Genomic DNA, 26,427 nt, shown 5'->3' with positions numbered 1-26,427 from the left:
TACAAAAAAACCAATTGTATAACTTGATCAACCATACATTTAATTAATTGAAAAGATGCCTTCAAACACACAAAAGGAGATAAAAAGAACATACATTGTATTCTAATTCTCTAAAGATTTAGATTACAAAATCAAATGGTGAAGCAGCAAAAATGAAAAAAAAAATCCACCTCATGAATTTTTCACAACCATTACATTCCATCATAAATAGATCTATTAAGAAAGATAAGAGAAATGAATAAGCAAAACTACAAGGTACAGACTTTAAAAATCCATCTGCAAAATCAAGACATTTCATCACCAAAATGTATCCCCAAATAAAAAGATTGGACTATATAATACTTTATGGCTAATACATAAAATTTCTATTTAAACCAAAAATCCGAAAAATCGAACACTAAACCCTGAACACCGAACCGAACCCCGAAATTTCTGAAAACCGAAACCGAAACCAAATCGAAAACCTGAAAAACTGAACACCAAAAAATCGAATTAATTTGGTTCAGTCCAATTTTTCAGTTTTCGATATTTATGGTCAGCCCTAGTTGTTGGTATGTTCTTGGATGCAAGTTATGCTGCATATCCTGCTCTTTTCTTTTTCCGATTTTGTATTTTTTTTATCACAAAACAAAAGAAAAGAAAAGAGGAAAAAGAAAAAGATAAATGTCTAACGGCTCAGATTTCGATACATAACAAGCCACGCAAGCAACATCGTTCCTTCCGTCAGCTCCATAACTTCCTATCCAGTCATCACTCTATCTTCAAGATGAATAACTACTCGTTTAATTCACTCCTCTCCTCATTTCCTCTTCTTCTCCAATACTTTCAATTTCATGGACTCAACAATCTTCTCTCCAAAACCTCACACACTTTCTCTCATATCTTGTTCTCCAATCTCATCTTCTCTTATTCCTCGCCGCCAATTTCTCGCCGGTTCTAGTCATAATTTACGGCCAACTGGCGGCCTTCTTCACTCGCGGAGGAAATGCCGAAATAATATCGGCTCGAAAAATTCGAGATTTGTTCTTAAAGCTTCTCTTGACTCGCAAACGGTTGTAGTTGTTGCATCCGTTGTCACTATCTCTGCTCTTTCTATCGTCTTTTTTGAATTTAACAAAAGAAATAACGACAATGCCAATGCCAAGTTCAAGGAGGTAAGCTCTACTCTGTGAATAACATTACCGTTCACTTTTTACCCCCTTTTTTTTTTTTTTTGAAAGAGATGCCTATTTCTAGAGTTACTCAACTCACATCTTTTACCTCATAAAGTCACTCAACTAATAATTATTTCATAACATAAAAGTCACTCAACTATAACTATTTCACCTGCAAATCACTCAACTATTGTTATTTCACCTAACGGTTCATTTTTTACGTGTTTTTGTTAAAGAGATGCGAATTTCTAAGAGGTAAGCCTGGCAAGTACTCGGTGTATAAATTCACTAGTTCAGTTTTGTTGCTAGATGTCGGTCAGTACGGAATACAGTTGTGTCTGAGTCTGTATACGTCTTTAGTGATTCAATTGTAGTACATGAACATGCTGTCGTGTAGAATGTAGATGTCCACAGCTAAATTCTGTTCTCATCATTTGACATAGATTATCATCGGTTCAGTACATGCTGTATGTGTCAATTTTCTCTAGATCTATGGAAGAGAAATTGGACGATTACATGCAAAGCTAAGAAGAGAGAATGAAGAACAGGTGATTCAACCGTGTATATACATATATATATAGGCAGAATAGGTCGGGACCCCCCGAATTTGTCGAGTTTTATTCGGTGTACACCTAAACTTTACGTTTGGCATAATTACCCCCTTGAACTTGGTAATATGACAGCCTCGACCCCCCTAGACGCTGATGTAGCAAAGAGCGTGAATGCACTCTCTTTTAGGCGCGTGAAATGGATGAAAAATCGAAAATTCAGCTTCCAAGTGGGGTATTTTTCAACTATTAATTGCCACATAATCAATATAATGATTGATTTGTTTCAATTGTATTTCTCTTTGTTTTTTCTTTATATACATTGCATATTTTATCCCAATTGCATTTTTTCTTTTTAGATACAATGATTATTTATTTCAACATGTATTTTTTTTTTTTTTGGATCCAAATCTACGAACCTTAGTTGAAACTCTATTTATTTTAGTCAAATAAAAAGAAGGTTTAGCAAAAGTAATGAAGTTTAGACGGTGTATTTTCTAAAAAAAAAAAAAAAGTTGTATATTTTTCTTTTCATGCAATGACTATTTATTTCAATTGTGCATTATTCTTTTTTCGAGTCAAATTCGTAAAATATTTTGTTGGAATTTTATTTATTTCTTTTTGAGCTGTAATATTTATTTGTTCTCTATGCATTTCTTCTTTTCCTGGACAAATATATAAATAACTTGATTAGAATATCATTATCTTTATCCAAAAGAAAAAAATTATAGTCAAAATAGCGTTGTTCCGGGCTCTTTTTTACAAATTTGGACCGAAAAAGATGATTCAATTAATTGGTGAACTTAAAAAGGTAAAAAATATATATTTTATTCTTAAAAAAGGCCACATGGACAAAATCCATGTGATAGCGCGTATGTCACTCTCATGGGTTGTCAGCGTCCAAGGGGTCGTGCCTATCATATTGTCAAGTTGAGGGGGGTAATTAGGCACAGTAAAGTTTATGTGTGCACTGAATAAAAGTCGCCAAGTTCATATATATATACATACATATATATACATATATATATATATACATATATATATATATACACACACACACATATATACAAGGCTGATGGGCCAGCTGTCAACCTAATTATCCAGTTAAGCATAACTAACAACTAAGCTAACAACCTCTAACTTACTCCACTAACCGGCTCTGCTAAGCTCATGTGCAACACATGTGCACTGCTCGAAGTAGAGACTTTTTTTTTTTTTTTTGAAACTGGTAACTTTCTGCTCGAAGTAGAGACTTCAACAGTATGAATATGCACAGAAGGCGAACTCTTAATTTGCTAATCTTCAATTAGTAATTTGGAGTAGTATCTGAGTAATATCAAGGGGAAATATTATTAAAGTTTAGTTTGATAGAGAAGTTGTACATCAAAGTTTACATGTGAATAGTTAAAAAAATTCATGAGAATTACATAAATTAATGTACTGATAGAATGTCCTAAAATATGAATTCTCATGTACAGACTCTAGCATAGATGTCCTTAGATATATGCTAATCATATAGTTTTATGTGGATCGTCATTCACCATGTGCTGTTTGAATATTCTCCAAGGCAACTCTTTGCTAATCTTCCAGGACTGAGAAAAGAGATAAAGGTTTAATACTTGTACATGTGATAGTTCATGTGTTCTAGTTTTTGGTATAACATACTCATGCAAATCGTGATGGGTGGTGAATTTTCCTGGAAGCAACTGCTAAATAAAACAGTTAGACATGGAACAAGCCTATAAACGTAGCGGGGCTACCAAAGATTGGAAATGCTTTGGTTTGCCAGGATCAGTTCTAACACGCGAACAACTATTTTGCTCTCGTTTTCACCATCTTCTAAATTCTTTTTCTAGTTTTGAGTTGCTTCATTTATCATTCTATTAACTCCCATGGGATACTTGAATGTCATTTAAAAATGTCGTGGAAGTTAGTACATTATATATGAGGGACCAAAACTGGGCAGAACACAACCTCTTGAACTATGTTTCTCAGTGTTTGGTCTTAATAGTCATCTTGGTATTGAACTCTACCATCTCAGTTCTTAGTTGCTGAATAAATTTATAGAAAATTGAAAATATTATGGCTGAAGTTTTCTGGTCACTGGCATCAAAGTAAGACAAATTTTTTCTTAACACATTAGCAAGAGGTGTTACAGTTGTACCAGAGTTACTTCAGGAAGACCATATTTCTGATGTGCACACTTTTTCATAGATTTCAGCTGAGTTAACTCATGCTTTGCGGCGAAAAATAAGACATGTGATGAACTGGTTTCCACGTCATGTATTTGCTCTTATAAACATACAGGAGGAGAAACCTGTCAAAAACCAAATGAAGGAAGTAACCAAAGTCAGCAATGAGTGTGAGGATGGGGGGACAAATGTGCTGCAACATGGTGGAACCTATTTGAAACAAACGTTCATTACCAACAAAATTGAGTCTCCAGATACTAATCAGTTGGCTCCTAGTTCCGATGGCTCTTTGACCTCAGGAGCACCTGGACCTAATGAACACACTGAATCAGATGCAGTACCATCTTCTTTTGTGGCAGAGTCGAATAACATTTATCTGCAGGAAAATCTACAGGGAACTAAAATGAGTAACATATTGACTACAGAGGAAGTCAGAGCACCTCGATCTAATGCACACACCGAATCAGATGCAGTACCATCTTCTTTTGTGGCAGAGTCGAATAACATTTATCTGCAGGAATATCTACATGAAACTAAAATGAGTAACATATTGACTGCAGAGGAAGTCAGTTCAGAGCGTAGTGTTGCTTTGTTTCCTGCAATCAACATAGATAAAAGAATTGATGAAACCATGAAAATGGACCCGGAACTCATGAGGAAGGACGGATGTAAGAAAGCCCATAAACTTGTTGCAGAGGATGAAGTCAATATCCACAATCAAGTCAATATCCACAATCTTATTTTCAGGGACTCTGCACGCAAAGAGCTTTACTCGTTCTTTGAGGCATCTACCAAAAGTTTAAATGGTCAAGAAGCATTGACTTCTCATGCTTCCCTTCAACGCATTGGGGTCTTTTCAGCCCCCTTAAAAGTATCTTCAGTACGAGCAGGTAAAGCATCTTTTCAGATTCTCGTTATCCAGCAGGGTGTTCTACGAAAATGCTGCAACCTCTTTATTCCATTTTATCATATTTTTGTACATCTCCCTTGAGAATTCTTTTTTTCGTGGTTTGTTTGCTCTTTCCTTCAGTATTGATTTTTGACGAGATTTAGTTATTTTCCAGAGGCTTTTGAGGAGAAAAGGCTTCATGGATGTTATAAAGAAGGACCATCCAACAAAAACAACTTTGCCAAAAGAAAGCAGCATTTCACTAAGAAGGAAAAGAGTATTCTACCGGACAATGGTACCACAAAACAGTTTGAGATTCCTAATCCAAAGGGGATCCAAGTGTGTGATGGACCTCATCCACCCGAACAGTTCAGGGCTTATCGCCATTTCCTTAGAGAGGGCAGGTAACCTATTCTTTGACAGGTTGACTTCATTCTTTGGACTGGTCTTATGCTTGCCATTAATAATATTAAAGGTTTAGCACGTAGTAAATGATATTTCTGATGTACTTATAAAAAAATGGTACTTAGGATGTCGACATGTTCTCCTGTTGGATTTTGTTCTGCTTCTTTCTTAACGAAGGGTTTGCACTTTATGAAAACATTCAGACTTGTGAGTTACGGGATTAAGCTAGCAAAACCATTGAAATGGTGGCTGAATAACGAAATGATGTAATTGATTGAAGTAAAATTATGTAACCACTGGCTACGGGACACCCTTGGTCTGTTGCTCTTGTTTATACCATTCGAGCTCATGCACAAGAATTCGTGCTGCAGGTTGATGGACTGCATAGAAATCCTTGAAGATATGGGAAGGCGCGGTTCCCTGAATATGGATAAAGTAAACTGGGAGACTTCTGCTTATATTCACTTCATATTCTATTTATGAAATTTGGCTGGTTCGTAGTTTGTTAAAGCTCACATTACAGGTGTATCATGCTGGTTTCTTCCAAGTCTGTAAAAGTCAAAAGGCTGTGAAGGAAGCTTTCCGTTTCACCAAGCTTATCCAAAATCCAACTCTAAGCACATTCAATATGCTCTTGTCTGTATGTGCAAGCTCCCGGGATTTGGAGCGTAAGTTTTCTTTTTCTTGATGCTTATTCCTGTTTTTTTTTGGGGTAAGGTTCTTTGACACGGATAGAGAGGACAAAGTGCAAGGGGATGTTATCTTTTTTCTTAAGACTTTGGAAATCAACTTTCAATAATTTCTTCGGAAAATAGAAGCATTTGTCTTTATCCCATCGTAATTATGGTCAATTTATTGTGTTTGCTTAGGTGCTTTTCAAGTGCTTCAACTTGTCCGTGAGACTGGACTGAAACCTGACTGCAAGCTCTACACTACTCTTATATCAACTTGTGCAAAAGCTGGAAAAGTTGATACCATGTTTGAGGTAAGTACCGCCATTGTGATGTCTCATGAAAATTTGTTATATTTATAGCTTATAGGTGATTTCCATTCAAGGGTCTTTTTTTTCTTGTTCTTAAATATCCTCTTTATGTGAGTGAATGTCGGGCCTTTAAGGTCTAATAAATCAATAAAATGAGTGTTGCAAATGTGGATGTTAAGTTTGATGTGAGCTCATACAAAGATTAAATTGATCGCATTCAACAAAAGGTACAAGTAACACCGACGATGAAATGAGAGAAGGTCGCTTAATATGAGTTGGTTATGCCTTGCGTCGACCTCCAGTTGCATGGTCCATAGGCGTGAACCATGATAACTGAAGGTGTTAAAAAGAGAAGTTCTCTAGAAAGACGTACAATCTTTTGGAATCTATGCATTTAGAACAAACTAGATGAAAAAGATACATATATGCATACCAATTAGGTTATGATTAAGGCTTGGTCATAAAATTAGTACACTTACATTAGATCCAGCACGAGTCTTATTACTGTTAGAGATTTGTAGTCAGTAGAAAATGTATAGAACTACTGGTATTAGAGAAGCTAAAATTTATTGAATATTAGATCGGATAGGTCTTAACAGAGCGAGATGGATAGTGAGGGATTCATATATCCGATCTTATCTAGCTTGGGATTAAGGCATAACTGTTGTTTGTAATTTTCAAATATCTTCCCAACAGGACAATGACGTCAAAGAGTACTTCATAGAGGGAGAAACAAATTCACTTTCTTTCTCATAATTGCTTTTTAGACCTAATGATAGTTGATCTGCTGCGCCCATTAGTCGCATTAGTCGCATTAAGGGTAATTTTGTTTTTAATATAGGTAAGCCTGCATGAATTCTTAGATTCGTATTGCCTATCCTTGCACCCTTATATACCATCTTTCGAGTTGATATTTTCTGAAGTTGTAGGTTTTTCATGAAATGGTCAATGCTGGAGTTGAGCCGAATGCTAATACATATGGTACACTTATTGATGGTTGTGCTAAAGCTGGACAAGTTGCGAAGGCCTTCGGTGCCTATGGTATAATGAGATCTAAGGTATGAATTTATCTACTTAGGGTATATAAGATTTTAGAGGGTATTGCTTTAACTTTTCAATTGTATCAGCTTATCATTACCAAATTGTGCTGAAAAGTGACATGTACTTAGACAGCCGAATATCTCACGTTGGATTCCTGTTGTATTCAGTAGAATGTGAAGCCAGATCGTGTTGTATTCAATGCTCTTATCACCGCTTGTGGTCAATCAGGAGCAGTGGATCGTGCATTTGATGTCTTATCAGAGATGAGAGCAGAAGCACGACCAATAGAACCCGATCAGATTACTATTGGGGCTTTGATGAAGGCATGTGCAAATGCTGGTCAGGTATATGTGCATTCTGTTTTTAGATGTTTATACTTGAAATCTATATCTCTGTTGAATGGGATTGATGTTCCCACATTCAGCTGCTCTTCTATCATAATTAACCATTGACATGAATTGCTTTAGGTTGATCGAGCTCTAGATGTTTATCGTATGATTGATAAATGTGATATCAAGGGCACACCAGAGGTTTACACAATTGCTGTAAATTGTTGCAGTCAAAGTGGTAATTGGGAATTTGCCCGCAGCATTTATGCTGACATGTCCAAAAAAGGTGTTAATCCAGATGAGGTACTAATTTTTAAACTTGCTGTGGTTGCATGTCTGGAGATTCTTTTACATTTTGATGGCTTGAAATTCTTAATTATTCCTCAACATATTATGATGTTCAGTACGCTTGACTGGGACAAGAGAATGTGGTTTTTGACGATGATGACATCAAACCCAATTCTCAACCACCAAATATTTCTGTGAGTTGACAGCAGTTAGAAAGCTTAGGATACCGTTAATCCACAAACAAGTTTGGAATCTTCAACACCAAAACTGAAATGCAAATAAACCCAACTATGACACTGCAACTGAATTCCAGCAGCTTTTGCCTTTCCTGCCAATGGCATCAGTAGACAGTTTCTTGGACACTAAGAGTCAACCCTTCAGAAAGGCTCCAGAATTTTCAAAGCTTGCTTCTGTATTGCTGTGCGTATAATTCTTGTCCAAAATGAACCCCCTCCTCTGAAAGTCAAAGCCCAAACTAGAGAAATTACCAAAAGCAAAAAGAGAAAAAAAATCACATTTAAAATACAGAACATTTTAAGAATAAGTGTCTGCACAATCTGTATTTCTGGTGTGTAATAGCAATATGTTTGTTAACCTAGACCAGAACATGGATTTACTAGAGTTGTTGGGTAGGAGAGCATAGCAGTGTGTCTGGTTTCTCTTTTTTTTTTTTTTTTTTGGTATCTTGCTGTACCATCTTGGTGCTGTTTCAATAAAACTTTACCTCATTAAAACAAGGTACAGAATATTTAATATTACAGATTTATCAGAATAACAATTCTATGAGCGGAGGAGCCTTTTTGTTTTCCTTTTTGTTAAAAGGATTTTTGCTTTTGGATGATCAACAAGTAATTGTAAACCTTCACACAATGAGACATCTACAGAGATGCATATTGAAACACAATATGGATGAACAATACTTTCCATCATTGCTTTTGAGATAGAGGCCAAGAAACACATCCCGTTGTGTTTCGACTTGGAAAGAAAGAGGAACATAGACTCTTTATTCATAGTGATGGAGTTGGGATTGAATTTCCTCGAATAGAAGAATGATTTATTGTCAATGTAGGAAACAACTTGGTCCTGTATAGAAGATGTTTTTCTCTTCTACAGGAGGTGATACATATGCATTCTTGGTCTTCTAATCCATATCAATATCCGTTGCTCTTCGCGTTCTTAAGATTTGCCGAGGGTCTATCGGAAACAACCTCTCTGCCCCCACAGGGTAGGGGTAAGACCTGCGTACACACTACCCCCTCCCCAGACCCCACTTGTGGGATTACACTGGGTATGTTGTTGTTGCTGCTTCGTGTTGCTAAGATCCAATTCTAAGAGGAAGAATTCAATAGGCATCCAATGTTCCTTATTAGATAGATAAGATAGGCCTAGTATTGATCTTACGTGTTTCCCCATCCATTTGAGGAAGATATGTTAAGTGATTGCCAATGGTTTTACCTGAATCATGAAGTTTCATTTTCTTTTTTCTTTGTATGGATTACTTCAGCCTTTTCATACTTCCTGCAAGGTGCTGACCTATTACCCGGTTGTTAGTCTGTACTTTACCTTATCAAAAAAAAAAAATGTCCAGTTGACAGTCCTATTTATGTACACATGATTTAGTGAAAATGTACACATGATTTAGTGAAGGTCAACTTTTGATTTGAATAATATACATTCAGGCGAAGCATTTAGAGGCATTTTTTTTTTCCAGATATCTATTATCTTCTCATCGAATTATCTTTTTTTGAAAATTGTATTTAATGTCAGCTGTTCTCCTGGGAAGTACCCTTTGTTTCTCCTTCTTGCTCCAATTTTTGTTTGTTTGACCTTAATCTGCCCAACCTCTGAAGGAATTCTGTTGCTATCATAGAGTATTATGCACTTTCTTTGGGCAATTTGATCCAAGAGGTATTCTGGCTTTCATTGTTCAATGTGTGCGAGTTTAGCTGAGTCTTTCTTTTTCATTTTGTTTTGATTGATTAGCTGAGTCAGGTTTCTTGAAATACAATTTTTTTGGCCTCTATCTCTAAAATCATGCTTCTCAATCTTGTTGCTGAAATCAGAGCTTAATGCATCACTATCTATCTCCATCTTACATCATTTTGTCAGCATTAACTTTGCCACTGAGATTTCTTACTTAAGTTCCGTATATTTTATTGATAAGATAAGCAATTAAGTTTAAAATAACTTAAGTTCTGTTTATTTGTGCAGATGTTTATCAGTGCGCTGATAGATGTGGCAGGGCACACAGGTAAGTTGGATGCTGCATTTGAAGTTCTAGAAGAAGCCAGGACTAAAGGCATAAATGTGGGATCCATATCATATAGCTCATTGATGGGAGCCTGTTGTAATGTATGAATACTGTTCCTTTTTGTGTTTCCTCGTATAGACGAACGTACAAGCTCTGCTTCCTTATGGCAAAATTTAGTTTATATGGAACAACGCGAAAAGTTTAAGAAACACACATTATGCTAATGCGACTTGGTCGTTAAACACTTCTCCATTCCATTTGCAGGCAAAGAACTGGCAGAAGGCACTAGAATTGTATGAGGATATAAAAGGCATCAACTTAAAACCAACTGTTTCAATGATGAATGCACTGATAACTGCATTGTGTAAGTCACATCTTAAGCTTTTCTCGGCATAAAGCATCTCACTGATGCTTTTTTTGACTCCAAATGTCTACACTTGTGTTTTTCTTTCTCCTGCTTAGTTTTTAGTTTCAAAAGGTTCATAATTCAATACCTTTAAGTGGTCTCAGTCCATTGGTAGAGCTTGGAGGTTTCTTTCATGATTCAGAATTAGGTTCAATAGTTGCTTTATAGACTTTCTAGATCTTCATCTTATTTTCTGCTGTGACACCTACTATGTTTATAACAGAGGATGGCCTTACTTTATAGGCATCTGTTTAAGTTGTTTGCCAGTTCTTAAGTATTTGCTTATTTTCCTCAATGAGATATGTTTGTAATAGGTTATGCCGATCAATATCAGAAGGCTCTGGAAATTTTTTCTGAAATGAAGAGAGTGGACCTATGCCCTAACACCATTACATACTCCACTCTGTTAGTGGCGAGTGAAAAGTAATAGCTTGAACCCTTTACATTGAGGTTTATGTATTATGATCATTTTCTCCTGTCAATACATCATATTCTGTATATCTGAGTTTTATCATTTATTTCTCCTATCTCATGACAGAAAGGATGACTTGGATATCGGCCTCATGCTTCTTTCTCATGCTAAAAAAGATGGTGTTGCCCCAAACCTTGTTATGTGCAGATGTCTTCTTGGTAAGAATTATAAGCTTGTCATTGCCTTGGTTTTGCTAATCTTAACTTGATATACGGTGCTACAACATCACCAAAAGGATTGATTCTTTTCCTTTTATTTGGATATGTTCATTATGGTGGAAAATAATGTATGTTTTAGGTCCATCTAACAAATTAACAAGTTGAAATTGATCCTTCCATCGCTGAGACCAGGCACCTATATTATGGTTGACAGGGAACAAAGTTTCCGGGAATTTTTCTTTCCAGAGTCTCTATTGATGCTCATGTGACAGTTATGGTTACATCCATATTACATGGCGGGAACACAAGGATGAGCCTATTCTCTAAACCTCCAAGCCTTATTGCCTAGAAGGGCCTTGTAACCTACAAGTTATTTGCCTGCTCGCTGGTGGATTTTCTGTTGGAACATTTATGCACTAATTGATCCTTCCAGCAATTCTTAGACCAAATGGAGGTCATAAAAGATGACATCATGACACCTCTATGCATAGAAGACTTTCTAAGCCAATGATAGACTTTCTGTTCATGTCCTTGTTACACGGTGACCACGAATGGATGGCCTACCCAAAAAAGAATGGAAGTGCATTCTTTTGGCCAGTCTTTGCTAACTGTATTATGGCACTGTATACTCGGGCACCCCCCAGGGGAAAGGACTTTTGCTAGTCACACCATTAGCAGTTGGAACTTCCTTCAAAACTGAATGATGCTTACTGTGGCATTTGCCCATATCCCCGTGGTGCCAATGTAAGGAATGTTTTTAGGATATCATCTAAGTTTCTAGAAGATTGGCATGCTTAGTAGATAAGCCAGTATTAGTAACCATGCCCTTACCTGGTCATTATAAAGGAGCGGTTCACAATCTTCTGCAGCTTTTGTTTTTTCTTGTCCTTCATAACAAGAATGTCAACTAGTCTTGCCATTGTATCTCAGTCATTCTGTAGCAATGGATCTTTTTTTGTTGTGTCATTTGTTTTGGGCATCACAATTATTTGATTATGTGGATTTTTTTTATAGCTATGTGCTTAAGGAGATTCCAGAAAGCTTGTACACTTGGTGAGCCTGTCTTGTCATATAGCTCTGGTCGCCTGCAGCTGAACAGTAAATGGTATGCTTCTATTTAATCTGCTGCTGATTCTGAATGTCTGTTAAGAAAGGATTGCAGAAGGAAAATTATATACTGTTATAGTGACGATGGAGTTGGCTTAGCCAGCTTTAACTTGATGTTTAAGATCAACATCTCCATCTAAAGTGCCTCTGGTGATAATTTATTAGTACCTTTCTTTATTGTTATTTGATTTCATTTTTATCAGATACGAATTCTAAAAGCTTTGAAATGTTTAGGCCCAACTTCTTGGTGTATTAAGATGGATGTAAAATTATCTTTTAGTGAATGCCCTCAATTTCTTTGTAAAAGCAGTTGATATAAGAGGCGTATTGAACATATTGTTACAATCATTTATTGAGATAGCCTGATTGTCATTTTGATTCGTTCAGCTATTTCAGGGAAATTTGGCGTACAGTGAGGGATTGTCTTAAGAATATTCTTTTCTTGAGTGGATATTCCTTTCAGGCTCAAGTAGGATTGGACTGCTTGTGCCTTAGTCCAAACATAAAAGATGTCACTAATGTTAATTATGCATGCTGGCTTTGTTAAAGGACTTATTAGTACACATAGTTGTCACTAATTCCTAGCACATTTGTGGCTGATTTATTTGAAATCTCAGAAGTTTGGGCTGGTGGATTTATCCTCACATCTTTCATGTCTCTTTCCTGTTTCACCAATTACATGTCATTGAATCAGAGAAGAAGTTCGTCCCTTGAGTGGCTAAACGGCTCTTTATGGGCCAGGAAGATTTTTTTTTAAAATTTTTTCCCCACTCATGAAATTCTTAATTGATTTGCAGGACATCTTTGGCCTTAATGGTCTACAGGGAAACAATTGCAGCTGGTGTGGTACCCACAATGGAGGAGCTATCACTAGTTCTGGGTTGCCTACAACTTCCTCGTGATGCATCCCTAAAAGAAAGACTAATTGAAAATCTAGGATTAACTGTGGAAACAACAAAAGTCTCAAATCTTTGCTCTTTGGTTGATGGATTTTGTGAATATGATCCCCGTGCCTTTTCATTGCTTGAGGTCCGTGGTCTATCTTAGTCATTGTGAATATGATACAACTTCATCTTGTTAGTTATGTGGTGGATCATCTCGCATATTTTCTTGTTTCTCAGGAGGCAGCTTCACTTGGAATCATCCCTCTGACATCCTTAAAGGGAAGCCCTATTGTTGTCGATGTGAGGAATTTGCATATTCATGCAGCTCAGGTAAGCTTGTCTTAATGGGTAGTAAATAATCTTGACGAGCTTAATTGGTCTTGGCATATTCACTCATAATTGTGAGTTTGTCCTTTTTGGCTGCAAAGATATCTTTCTCTTTTCCTGTTTTTCTGTCTCCCCGTTTTGCAGGATTCCTAATAGTTTTTAAGAATTAGGGAATTAAAATTTACTTTTCATGCATAAAGATCTGTATTCCTTTTGCTAATCTTATACATTATGCTGGTTCCCCATCCATTTTCAAAACAATTCTGCTGCTGATACTTTGTTTGACAGTTTTCTTTTTCTTATGATTTCTCTGAAAATTAACCAGGTATATCTTTTGACTGTCCTAAAGGCTCTCAAGCATCGTTTGGCTGCAGGTAAAGAATATTTTGCTTACTTAAAATGATATTTTTGTCTTTAGGTGCTATTACTTAAGTATTGCTAATGCATGCATTTTATTCCATATTCTGTCCTACATATAACATCGCATAAGGTTGCTTGTAGTAGTAATGCAAAATTTTATACTACAGGTCATATATTGTACTCCCTCCGTTTCAATTATATGAACCTATTTGACTGGGCACGCAGTTTAAAGAAAAAAAAAAGACTTTTGAACTTGTGGTGTAAAATGAGGCACATATATTTTGTGTGGCTATAAATCATTGCATATAGGTAAATTTTTTCCAAATATGGAAAGAGGTCATTCTTTTTGGCACGGACTAAAAAGGAAATAGGTTCACATAAATTGATACGGAGGAGGGAGTATTAGTTATGCACAGTTTTACATCTTAAACCTACTTTGTATTTGTTATGTGAAGTCTGCATTAGCAATGTAGAGTTGTGTATTACAACAACAACGACAACATACCAGTGTAATCCCACAGGTGGGGTCTCGAATGAGGGTAGAGTGTACGCAGATCTTATCCCTTCCTCATAGAGATAGAGATGTTTCCGATAGACCCTCGGCTCAAGTAAAGCATTTCAAAGCAGTTTGAAAAAGGGAATACGGAAATGAAAGCAGTGACAACAATGAAATAATGCGATATGAAAAGCAATACATAGCATTAAAAAAAAGAACAGTAACAACAACGAAACAATGTGATACCCGAAGCACAAGAAACACAGGTGGTAACAAAAATCAAAGAACAAGAAACGGGAATAGTGCTAATACTACTTGTAAGAAAGTAGGTACAAATACGACCACCAAGCCTATCGAAAGCGAGAGAACGCTCGACTACCAACTAAACTTCTGCCCTAATCCTCGACCTCCAAACCTGTAAAGAAATATAGCAGAAGAAAACTAAATTGGGGAAATCTTCTGCTAGCCCAAGATCGTTAACTAAGATCGGAAGATTCAACTAAAGAAGAGGAAGCTATGAAATGGAGAATTTGATTATGGAAGAAGACTTCTTAAATTGGCTTGAATGCTATTGAATTGAGTTGTATTGGGTTGGTTACAAATGACTAAGGCCACCCCTATTTATACTTATATAGGGATGGTTCTAGAAATACAGGGATGGTTCTAGAAATACTTCTAGATACATCCATTAGAAAAATCTAGTCATCTTTATCTTCTACCACTACTCTAGAATAGCTTGATATTATTCTAGATTCAAAAAGATCTAGATAATTCTATCCTCAACTACAAATATCTAAGTGTCTAGAATTTCTAGATATTTCCTAAATACAATTTATATCAAAGATATTACATTATAATTTTCTAGAAACTCTTCTAAATATTTCTGATATTTATTCTTTCAAAAAATTAACTTTAATTTTTCACACTCCCCCCTTAAAGTAATTTTTTGGAAGCTATCCTGAACTTGTCGTGGAAGAACTCAGACGAAGCTTTTGGACATGCCTTGGTGAAGATCTCAGCAATACTTTCCCGACACTTCTTCCTTCTTCAAATGATGATGGTTTTCCGCTAATAATTGGACCTCCAAAGAAACATGAATTCGTCTTGATAAAATTTACATCTCTGTAGCGGGAGACTTTCCACTATTTCTTTTTGGCCTTTGCGAACCATGTGAATCATCTTCATGCTGAATTTCACATTCTTGAGTTTCTAGGCTCCCCCTTTCTCTTAGCTCCTTAACAATTGTGTTATCTGGAGAAGCACCTGAGTCGGTGACGATCTGACTACGAATTTCCTTCGAAGCCTCAATACCAGCATAGGATCGACTACCAGATTTCCTTTCCAGCTCCTCAATAAATTGTTTGGCGGCTTCAGAGCTTCCAAAAATCATACCGTTTGTATCTGCATATGAAATTGTTCAAGGTCAACCTTGTCATTTATTTGACCGTCGGCTTCTCCATCTGCTTCCGGTATTTGATCTGAGCTAGTGATTGACTCTGGTACTGCAGATGATTGACCAGAGACTTCAACTTCCATTACAACTCCCTCAATGCTTTCTCCGGAATGGTCACCATTACCATATATAGTTTCAGACACTGCCTGCTTAAGTTCTACTTCAACATCCTTCACGTCCATACTTTGATTACCAGTTTCAGGATCTGGTTCATTGATTTCGTCGGTACAAGCTACCACGTCACTAGTTTGAACATCTTCAACATCTTCTTGCTTCTTGTTGATGTCACCAGTGCCTTCTTTCTCCACGTGATGCATCGTATTATTTGATGTTACAATTACATCACAATCATTGTGTTCCCGGAAGTTGGAAAATTTAGATTCAACACCTGTGAGATGGTGTCCACATCTGGAATCCACCATTCAATCTGTTTCGAAATTAAGAGAAGCCAAGGCATCTATTGCTCGAGTCTCAGCTACGAAGCTACGAAGCACCTTCCCCGGTCTTCTTCTTCAGGAGTTTTCTCGGTTTGAGCCATGTTGATTTCCTTGGCTCGGCAAAATCTTTTTATGTCTCCAAGGTGGGGGTAAGGTCTGCGTACACTTTACCCTCCCCAGACCCCACATTGTAAGATTCAACTGGGTATGATGTTGTTGTTGTTGTCGTCTCCTACTTCACCACATCGGTAGCATTTAATAGTCTTCTTACCATAATGATTAAAAGACTCCTCATTCTGTCTTGACGAGCTTGAACCCTCATGGAATTGAGAATCTGTCATATCTCTTGAGCCACTTCGCTTTTGTCTTCCTTTAAAATTCCTCTTGTTAGCAACAAGAGCATTTCCTCCCCTTCTTTGATAGACACACTAGCCATCTATTTGGCCTGTGATGATAAAAGATTCTCAAACTCCTTCAAGGATGGTTGTTGAGCCTATCCTTGAATTGATGTAACAAAAGGAATATATTCTTTCTTCAAACCACGAATGATAATTCTTCTCATTCGTGCTTCAGAGATAGCCTCGTCCTGATTTTTCCCTTGTTTTCTTTTGAGCCACGGGTCTTTCGGAAACAACCTCCCTACCTTCCAAAGTGGGGGTAGGGTCTGCGTACACTTAACCCTCCCCAGACCCCACACTGTGGGATTCAACTGGGTATGTTGTTGTTGTTGTTGTATCTCTGAACATAAGTCCTTAATCCTCAAAAAATACTCTGCAATAGAAAAATTACCTTGAGTGGTGTTCGCCAATTCATTCTTCGATATTTGAAGCCGAGCTTCATTTTTCTTGTTGAACAAACGATCAAGGGTGCTCCAAATTTCATGAGCTGATTTGCACCTTATAATATGATCAAACAAGTTGTGCGAGATGGACTTCTTTAGGATGAACTCCACTTTCGCATTAATCTGCTTCCACTTCTTGTATGCGCTGCTATTTTCCGATCCGTCGGTAGGAGGACTTGTGTAACTACCATTAACAACATCCCACAAATTCTTACCCCCAAGGTATGACTCCATACATGTCTTCCATACCTTGTAATTGGATTGATTCAACAACTCCATCCCCAGTCCATTAACACGGCCGCTCAAATCCATTTAGAGAAAACAGTTGAATCTACCAGTAACCCGCTCTTGAAACAAAATCCAGAAGCCAACCTATGGCTATGGCTCTGATACCATGTAAAGAAATATAGCAGAAGAAAAGTAAATCGGGGAAATCTTCTGCTAACCCAAGATCGTTAACTAAGATCGGAAGATTCAACTAAAGAAGAAGAAACTATGAAATGGAGAACTTGATTATGGAAGAAGACTTCTTGAATTGACTTGAATGCTATTGAATTGAGTTGTACTGGGTTGCTTACAAATGACTAAGGTCACCCCTATTTATACTTATGTAGGGATGGTTCTAGAAATACTTCTAGATACATCCATTAGAAAAATCTAGTCATCTTTATCTCCTACCACTACTCTAGAATATCTTGATATTATTCTACATACAAAAAGGATCTAGATAATTCTATCCTCAACTGTAAATATCTAAGTGTCTAGAATTTCTAGACATTTCCTAAATACAATATATATCAAAGATATTACATTATAACTTTCTAGAAACTCTTCTAAATATCTATGATATTTATTCTTCCAAAAAATTAACTTTAATTTTTCACATTCCTATCTAAGGCCATGTCCTCGGTAGGGTTAAGATGCGTCATGTCCTGTCTAATCACCTCCCCCAATACTTCTTCGGCCTATGTCTACCTCTCCTTACATCCACAATGGCCAACCTCTCACACCTCCTCACTGGGGCATCTATGCTTCTCCGTTTCACATGCCAAACAATCTCAGCCTCACTTCTCTTATCTTGTCCACCACGGAGGCCACTCCCCACCTTGTCCCGGATATCTTCATTCTTAATCTTATCTAGCCTAGTATGCTCACACATCCACCTCAGCATCCTCGTTTCCACAACTTTTATCTTCTAAACATGAGAGTTCACTGGCCAACTACTGGTAGAGTTGTGTATTAATTATGCGGAATTTTATTATACCAGTTTTGATTTATTTATATGGAAAAATCAAATGGCCCCTTAATTCTTATTTAGCTCCCACTTCCATTATATAGCACAAGATGTGGCATATACTTAACTAACAACTAAGATGTACCAAGTTTACGGTCATTCAGAATAGGAGAATAAGAATTCAAGGGAACACTTATTGATCAATTCACAAGAACGAAGTTATTTCTAACGAAAACAACTTCTTATTTCTTGAATAACACTGGGAGATTACAAGACTACATATTATTATATAAAAGATAAGAGTAAAAGCTTCTTTATTTCCTTATCAAAAATTATAAAATAGAGAATTCGAAAAGATCACAATACTGGAAATTTCTTCACCGTTAGAATATATTGCTTTATGTTTAACATCTCTTGAAATGACGGAAAATCATGCAGGTGCAAAAATACCAAACATATCCATTCTACTCCCTGTAGCGGAGTCACATATCCAGACACCCACTGGCGAGAAAACAATTAAGATTGCCGGAAGGTAATGAGAGCTCTTTTCCAAGAAGAAATTTCCCTTTTGCATGTTTGTGTGATGCTGCTTGCTTTGTAAATAATGACATATGTAAAATCTTTTTTTTTTCATCCACAAAAAGGAAAAGATCTTTTCTTTTCTTTCTGGAATTACATTAATAGCAGAACACAGAAAGGACAAATGTGGGACTGAGAAAATGATGTTAATTTGGTAGTATAACAAGTCCTGCATTTCTGGCAAGACTGATGTATATAAGCTACAAATTTTAGTATAAAACTTTCATGCCTTGCGTGCACTATGAAAGAAACCAAAATATGGGTAACTGGCCAAAAAGAAAGTCAAGGTACCATTTGTAAAAGTGAAATACATTTAATGCCAAGTTAGCTTATATGGCATTCACCTTTCATGAGCTCCGGTACATCTTTTGCCTTCTCTTTTTTCTGGTAAGGCTTGGGTACAGCATTCTAAGAGCTGCACGAATGACATAACATTTTTTCTCAAATTATCATTTGGTCAACAGGATCAACCAGGCAATTGCATCACTTTTGAGGAGGCTTGGTCTGCCTTACCCAGGGAACGAATCGTGTGGGAAGATTCGAATCAACGGTGTTATTGTGAAAAGGTGGTTCCAGCCAAAGTTTGAATCCCCCTTAAGTTGGAAACTAACAGGTTTGAGCTTCTCCCCGACACGGCTACGAAAAGGAATAAGCCAGCAACAGCGTGACATTCGAGCTGGCAATTTGTCCTTAGATTAGGAGAGTTCAAGGAGGCTAATGAAACATAGACATCACATTTTCTTAATGAATTGATGCTTTGGTTGAATCACCATGATAAAACAGAGTGCTGTAGCTGCCAGTTAACTTTGTAATGAAAATTGGAAAACTGGCTTGGTGATTTTTTGATGCCAGAGTAGAAAGAAGCAAGAAGCATCCAAACCGAGGAAGCCTTTGTACTGCACAATCCGTGCTCATCAATTGGACTATGTTCGGAGCAGTGGAAGTGCCACTGGTTGTTTTATGTGCAGTTTTTGATATTGAGTCGGGCTTATGGTGATAAGTTGATAAGTGGCTATTTTTGAGATGGATGTGTAATGTTAGCCAAACAATTCATAAGAATACCAGTTAATATGCTTACCATTGATAGGGATTTTGTTTGCAATTAGCACCTCATCCTCTCAATATTCATAATATAATAACTGTACCTTATTACATGCTACTTTGCAAAAGCAATAGAACCATACTTTTTGGCTCAAATTAATCACCTGCCCAAAACACAAGGCGCAAAGTTGAATATGGAATAAGAGTACATGTATTAGCATTATGATGATTAAACTTTTTAAAAGTAGAAATGCCCTTAAAGTTTTTTTTTTTTTTTTTTGGTAAAGTAAACAAATTTCATTAGAAAAGGCTGATAGTAGATGCAAAGTTACAGAAAGAAACCTAAGCTTCAAACATAAAGCTGCATGAAGCTAGATTGGTGAGCAAAAACCTGTGCAAACAGTCTAGACCTATGCTACCTTAGAAACTCTGCTAAATAAGAGTCAAGGAGCCAACAAAATTCAAAAAGTTATCAACACTGTTTACAGGAGTATGAAAATGCCAACTAAACAAACTAACTAAGCAGATTCCTTTCAAAAAACTGGTAGGAGTTGATTTTCCATCAAAGCATCTATTGTTTCTTTCTTTCCAAATACACCAGAAGATGGCTGCTGAGATCATTCTCCAGATCCTTTTGATGGACTTGTCAACTCTCCATAATATCCAGCTTTCAAAAGCATCTTTAATAGAAGAAGGCATAATCCAACTAAGGCCAAACAAGAGAAAAAGAAGTGTCAGACAGCAGCAGTCACTGGGCAGTGCAAAAATAGGTGATTCACAGTCTCATAAGTCTGATAGCATAGATGGCATGTTGATAAGAATCCTTTTGAGGTTGTCTTGAGTCAGGCAGGCCCTTAAAGTAATTCAGTCATTATTAATCATTTATAGACAATCCCTACATTATAATCCTACATAACTAGCATGTGAACTGGCAAAAATCATTACACCTCAGATCGAAACAATGCCGCGATTAAAGCTAAGAAATCATGCTTATATCCATCAGCATGAAAATGATTCGTAGGAATGATCTTGGTATAGAAGTAGAAAGCAAAACAAGCAAGTCCAGGCCCAACCCAAAAGATCCAATGCCCATTCCAAAGGGGGCCTCCTCTAACAATAGCAGCTCCAAAGCACCTAGCTGGATTCATTCCAGCTCCAGCATAACCCTTTTTAGCAGTCACTGTAGTTGAAATAAACACAAGGAGGCCTGCTAAAAGCCCAACAATGGACATCACAGTAATGAGCCCAAGTGCCTTGGACTGACGATGATCATAGGCCATCCAAAGTGACCCAAAAAGCAAAGCAAATGTACACAAAAACTCAAGCCAAAATGCTTGGGCTATGTCTAGGCCCACAGTGACTGGCCCATTGGGCCCTGGTGTAATTACTGTAATGGTACAACCACCAAGAGAGAATCTGTGTTCAATGGTACTACTTACCACAGCTTTGAGTGCTAGGGCACCTAAAATAGCACCAACACATTGTGCAACTACGTAAATTATGGCTCGTGACATTGATATTAGTCCAACAAGTGCAGAGGAGAAGGTAATTACAGGGCTAATGTGGCCTCCAGACACTGGAAAAACAGCAAGGATTAAAATGGTGAGTGTAATTGCTATGAGAATTGACATTATTAAATTTGGCATTTTGACATCACTTTCGAGGGTTGAAATCACTATGGTGTCCAACATAAAAACAAGAACCGCAGAGCCTAAAAGCTCTCCAACCGATGCTCGCCAGACCTATATATCAAAAGGTCAAGTAAACATGTTACTTTAAAAGCCAACTAAGCATAGTAGTTGCTTGTAGTGAATGTAAATTTTTACGTACTTTAAAAAAAAATGCAAGTAAGTTGTTAGAATCAGATTAAATTAGGTTGGTATAGTATAAAAGTTATTCATATTATAACGCACATAATTTAAATTCACCGGGACCATTCCAAGAGATATACATAGACAGTGGTACACCATCGAAAATCTTAAGTAACCCATCTGTTCCAGTTTATATGAGACTATTTTTTTTACCTGTTCCAAACGAAATGACAACTTTCTATATTTGAAAATTGTTAACTTTAGACCTTTTATTTCATTCTTGATGATATGCTTTTATAACCATAAAATGCCATGATATGCTAGATCTCCTCCAAGTTCAGTAATAACTGTCATGGATATATATAGTCACAAATATTGTATACAACATAGAAAAAAATGATGAGTAAGAGATGAAATTTACTAACATCCAAAGTGAAGAAGTCAGGCAAGCCCAACCTTTCTGCTATTGTGAGTGAAGTATACTTCTTCTTTTCGTCATCTAAGCTGTTAAGAAAAAGCCAAACGCCATACATATAAATGAGAACAAAGGGGAAATATATCAAACCAAAAATATATATACTCGTAGGCTTATTATAGAGTGGTGAGGGACGACCAAAAAAAAATTGATACTTACTTTTGTGTAAAAGAAATAACTTTAATTTTATTACTACTTCCAAAAGGAAGCTGGCTCTCTTCATCCCCCAAAATATTTCCACCAGTAGCAGCCATAAAGATAAGAGTACTTCAAGGTTTTTAATGCCTTTTTTTTTTCATGAGAAAATTTGTGCTTTAATCATTAAGGGTGGCCTTTGTATAGCTGCCTAAATTAATTTTTTATATATTTTTTTTTTTGTAAAATATTTAAGTATATGCTTATTGTTGAAGTTTTTTGTATGTTTATCTATCGAGCTGGACTAGTTTACAGCATTTTTATGCATTGTTAGTGTCAAAATTCACTTAGTCTAAGATCCTTTTTCACGCATATACCCCAAATCAAGCATAATGCTTTTCGTTCAACACTTCACGAAAAAATAAGGTAAAAGAACAAAAAATATTAAAATCCCATAATTTGGCATTTTCATGGAATTCGATTTTTATAAGGTCACCTTGTAGATAATTCCATCTGGTACAAAGTTGTAGATAATTCGATCTAATATTATATCGTTAATAGCAATAAATGAATAAATAAAGTTGTAGATACTCATAGCTACACTAGTCTAGGGCATATCGCAGGCCAACTGATAACTGAAGAAATTTTAACGAATGTGGTAAATGTATTTTTTGAATTAGTCTATGTGAGTCAAAAAGCACCAATCTTTGTGGTGCTAAACCTCACTTAGCTTCTAACTAATCAACTGTAAAATATGGCTCTCCTGCATTGCTATACAAAATTGTGAGATAAAAAAAGAAAAATGAATCTCAGCTATGCTCTTAAATCCTAAACTGAGAAGTGATGCCAATGAAGATGTCTTCTGGGTAGGGAATTGTGACACCACCCATTGAATGATCGAAGCCGAATTCCTCTTCTGCTTGACTTAGCAAGTCTTGAAATAAAGGCTGACTCAAGTATGATATGGGTATCACAAATCTCTTCCTCTGCTTCTCCCCAACATAAACAGCAAAATGGCCCTTGGGAACATCCAAGGATGTAGATGACTTCTTGATTATACGAGGAACGCGGATAGCCATGGTCTTTTATTTAAGATGAGCAAAGAATGAAGAGAAGAATTAGTAATGATTCTGAAAGCTTTGAGTAATTTTATAGTATAGTGGAGAGCTGTGGTGGTAGCAACTTCTTAAAACATGTTTATATAAGCAAATGAAAAGTCATAAAATCTCATGATTTGTTGTGAAGAGCCATTTGGGTTGGGCATCAGTTAAAGACAATGATACATCAATAACCACATGGTCATGCCTTCCAACTAATTGACAAGATTAATACTTTAGCTCATATAAGTTCAAGGACACTAGGTCCTATCCTTTTTATCATACAGGGAACAAAGGATCTCTCAGAATCAAATCCATAAATATCGCCTGGTGCCTTGTGATTTCTAGGAATAATACATACATATGTGTCCCAAAAAAAACTACTGTAAGAGAAAAAAAAGTCAATAATATGTAAGATTTCACTGGTGGAGAGGTCTTTGTTGAACTGTTGATTGACAATAGCACATGAAGTATCACATGGTTTGCTACCCGACTCATTGTCAAATATATATGATCTTAGCTAGTGCTCTTGAATATCAGCAGACCCCAGTGTTTTTCATGACAAGGTAGAGAACAGAGGATCTTTAGAAATCAAATTGACAATAATGAGTAATTGTCTTGTTATGATTCAGCCTCATTCTGGTCAGGACCACTTGGTCTGCTGCTAGAAATAAGTTTACTGCATTATCTGACAACTTGAAGGATCAACTTTCCTGATCAGAATAACTTGAGTTATTTCAATAAAATTTGAGAATTTTTTCCAGATTAACTAGATAATAGAAATGTCTACTAGCTATCAACATGTCCGTGTCTGGGTTTTGCAAATCTCCATTAAATTATGAGTTGGTCAAAACCTTATTATTGCCAGAAGTTTGAGTGCATATCCAAGAAAAGTATAGCTATTATCTTCTTGGGAGTTAATTATTTTAAATTCATTTTCTATTGCAGTCAGTTGCACTCAGTACCTCCACATTGCTGCAGAATGGCAGATCTAGTACACGTTGAGTTATACTTCACTATATGATGGCCACTACCAAGTGCATTTAACTTCATTTGAAACCATCAAGTGTGATTATCATTTCACCAATTGAATGGGCTATGCCACTATAGAAGACTAGATTCTAGCTTATTCTGATTAGCAAACCATGAGAGTTGAGCAAAACTTTCTATTGCAATGATTCATTACATTAATAAATGGAATACAATGGAACCATACAAGTAAAAAGGTTCATTACTTCAATTTGTTTTGAAGTAGAAAAATGTGTCCTTAGTCCACCTAGTGTATCTTCTAACTCTGAACTGTACACAGTGGAGATCCTAATTTACAGCTACACAAAATTGTGTAAGCAAAAAATGGCGACTGGTTTTCCTTCTCACTTCTTCAAACGAGATGTGAGATCAATGAACAAATCCTCACTGCAGGGAATTGTCACACCGCCCATTGGATGGTCGAAGCCAAATTCTTCTTCAGCTTGACTAAGCAAGTCTTGAAATAAAGGTTCACTCAATAATGATATGGGGATCACAAATCTCTTTTTCCGCGTCTCCCCGACATACACAGCAAAGTGGCCCTTGGGAACATCTCTAGTTGTGGAAGACTTCTTGATCATACCAAGAATAGCCATGATGAGAAAAGAAAGAAAAAATTACTAAAGAACTCCAAGTCAGAGAAAGCTTGAGAACTTTTCAAGTGTTGCTGAGAGTTGTGGTGGTAGACACACTTTGAATGTGTTTATATAGGCCAAAAGGCAACTCTGAGAATCCTGCTGATAGCAAGGAATTATTTTGTGGGCACCGCCGGAAGACAATATCACCTTAAGTAACATGCTTTTGCCTTCCAACTAATTGTCAAAGTATTGATATATTAAGGCCGTATTAGATCAAAACATAAGGCCCTACATTATGTCTGAAGTGGGAACGTAGCATGCCTCACAATCAAATTGCTAAAGTGTGATTATTCATGTTTAAATCTACCCCTAGACATTTCTTGTCATTAACATGGTTTTCTAGTAACCATTTATCTGAAATATCGCAATTTTTAGTGGATTGAGTATAATTTATATATGGAGGTTTAAAAACTATTTCCTAAGATCATAATAAACAAAACACCTGATCTTTGGAACGCTTAAAAGAACCAACATCTAATGTGTTGACTTACAAAGTTGGCTAATTATGGAAATTCAATCATGAGGTAGACTTTGACCAACAACTTATATAGCAAAGTTAACCAAAAAAGAATGAAATAACAAAATTGAGAAAGAGGAAGGAGAATAAATGTGAATTTTTGCACTACTGAATGGAAAATAAAGCAAAAAAGACCAAAAAAAAAAAAAAAAAAAAAAGAGGAAAGGTTGCCCTCCTAATTGCTTGGCGTAGTTGGTCTACAGCTATAGAGAACTCCTCAAGGCCAAATGCCCTTTAGATATTTATATTTTACAAAATATATTTTGTTGAAGTAAAACACACAAAGTTATTGTTTGAATTCAATAGCTTGCAAACAAGCATCAATAGTTACTTCTACATAGGCACTCTTTTATACAACCATATAGTAAATACAGATGTAACTAATGGATTCTTTTAGAAATAAGTTGATTTAAATAAATACAATTTTTCCTCTCATATCATAAGTCATTTAATCTGATAAGCTAATCAACTTTGCAGATAAGAGCTATCTGAGTTTTTCAGCTGGTCGAGAGAAATTCTAACAAAATCAAGCCAGAGTTTTGTTTTTAAAAGAGCGAAAACGAAAATGTCTAATGAAGTGTGAAGTTGTGAACTATGAATGTCACTTATTTGATATTTTGAAATTTCTGCTGCTAATAAAGTGGGATTACACTGGGTTTGTTGTTGTGCTGCTGATAAAGTTTTAGCTGCTGTCATTGCCAAAAATATTTCAGTGTTCAGGATAAGTTATCTTATTTAGAGTTAATTAACATAGACTTAAGCACTTTAGAAGCTCCAATTCCCATGGTAGGAGAGAACGGAGTCATGTAAAGAACTTTGTAAAACAGGAATACTAATTAACAAAATTGGAT

The 26,427-nt window shown here is 36.3% G+C and overlaps 3 protein-coding genes across 6 annotated transcripts; 1 reads left to right on the top strand and 2 right to left on the bottom strand.

The window, feature by feature from the left end:
* Positions 1–731: 731 nt before the first annotated feature.
* Positions 732–19,985, top strand: LOC132599274 (pentatricopeptide repeat-containing protein MRL1, chloroplastic). 2 transcript variants are annotated; one of them, XM_060312572.1, is made up of 19 exons: positions 732–1,154; positions 3,917–4,784; positions 4,959–5,187; positions 5,560–5,623; positions 5,712–5,856; positions 6,058–6,173; positions 7,100–7,228; positions 7,382–7,555; positions 7,679–7,843; positions 10,040–10,180; positions 10,344–10,443; positions 10,800–10,908; positions 11,024–11,115; positions 12,130–12,220; positions 13,020–13,251; positions 13,344–13,436; positions 13,759–13,807; positions 18,693–18,786; positions 19,298–19,985. In XM_060312572.1, the coding sequence occupies exons 1-19, from the start codon at positions 834–836 to the stop codon at positions 19,530–19,532; spliced, it is 3,447 nt and encodes a 1,148-aa protein (XP_060168555.1). In that variant the 5' UTR covers positions 732–833; the 3' UTR covers positions 19,533–19,985. The 2 variants fall into 2 exon arrangements, with proteins under 2 accessions (XP_060168555.1, XP_060168556.1); XM_060312573.1 differs by having other exon boundaries at positions 733–1,154; positions 4,010–4,784.
* Positions 19,986–20,101: 116 nt separating this feature from the next.
* On the bottom strand, positions 20,102–23,117 carry LOC132599275 (uncharacterized). 3 transcript variants are annotated; one of them, XM_060312576.1, is made up of 4 exons: positions 22,320–23,117; positions 22,111–22,189; positions 21,532–21,616; positions 20,102–21,450 (listed from the first exon to the last, which is right to left on the bottom strand). In XM_060312576.1, the coding sequence occupies exons 1-4, from the start codon at positions 22,412–22,414 to the stop codon at positions 20,816–20,818; spliced, it is 894 nt and encodes a 297-aa protein (XP_060168559.1). In that variant the 5' UTR covers positions 22,415–23,117; the 3' UTR covers positions 20,102–20,815. The 3 variants fall into 3 exon arrangements, with proteins under 3 accessions (XP_060168559.1, XP_060168558.1, XP_060168557.1); XM_060312575.1 differs by having other exon boundaries at positions 20,102–21,616; XM_060312574.1 differs by having other exon boundaries at positions 20,102–21,616; positions 22,111–23,117.
* LOC132644737 (uncharacterized) lies at positions 23,117–25,017 on the bottom strand. Its single transcript, XM_060361343.1, has 3 exons — positions 24,770–25,017; positions 24,628–24,709; positions 23,117–23,377 (listed from the first exon to the last, which is right to left on the bottom strand). Exons 1-3 carry the CDS (start codon positions 25,015–25,017, stop codon positions 23,117–23,119), a joined length of 591 nt encoding a protein of 196 aa, XP_060217326.1.
* Between the last annotated feature and the right edge of the window lie 1,410 nt (positions 25,018–26,427).

The sequence above is a fragment of the Lycium barbarum genome, chromosome 6 (genome assembly GCF_019175385.1).
Source record: "Lycium barbarum isolate Lr01 chromosome 6, ASM1917538v2, whole genome shotgun sequence".
Lineage (NCBI taxonomy): Eukaryota > Viridiplantae > Streptophyta > Magnoliopsida > Solanales > Solanaceae > Lycium > Lycium barbarum.
Note: the sequence above shows the minus strand (reverse complement) of the source record. Positions and strands in the feature narration are given on the sequence as shown.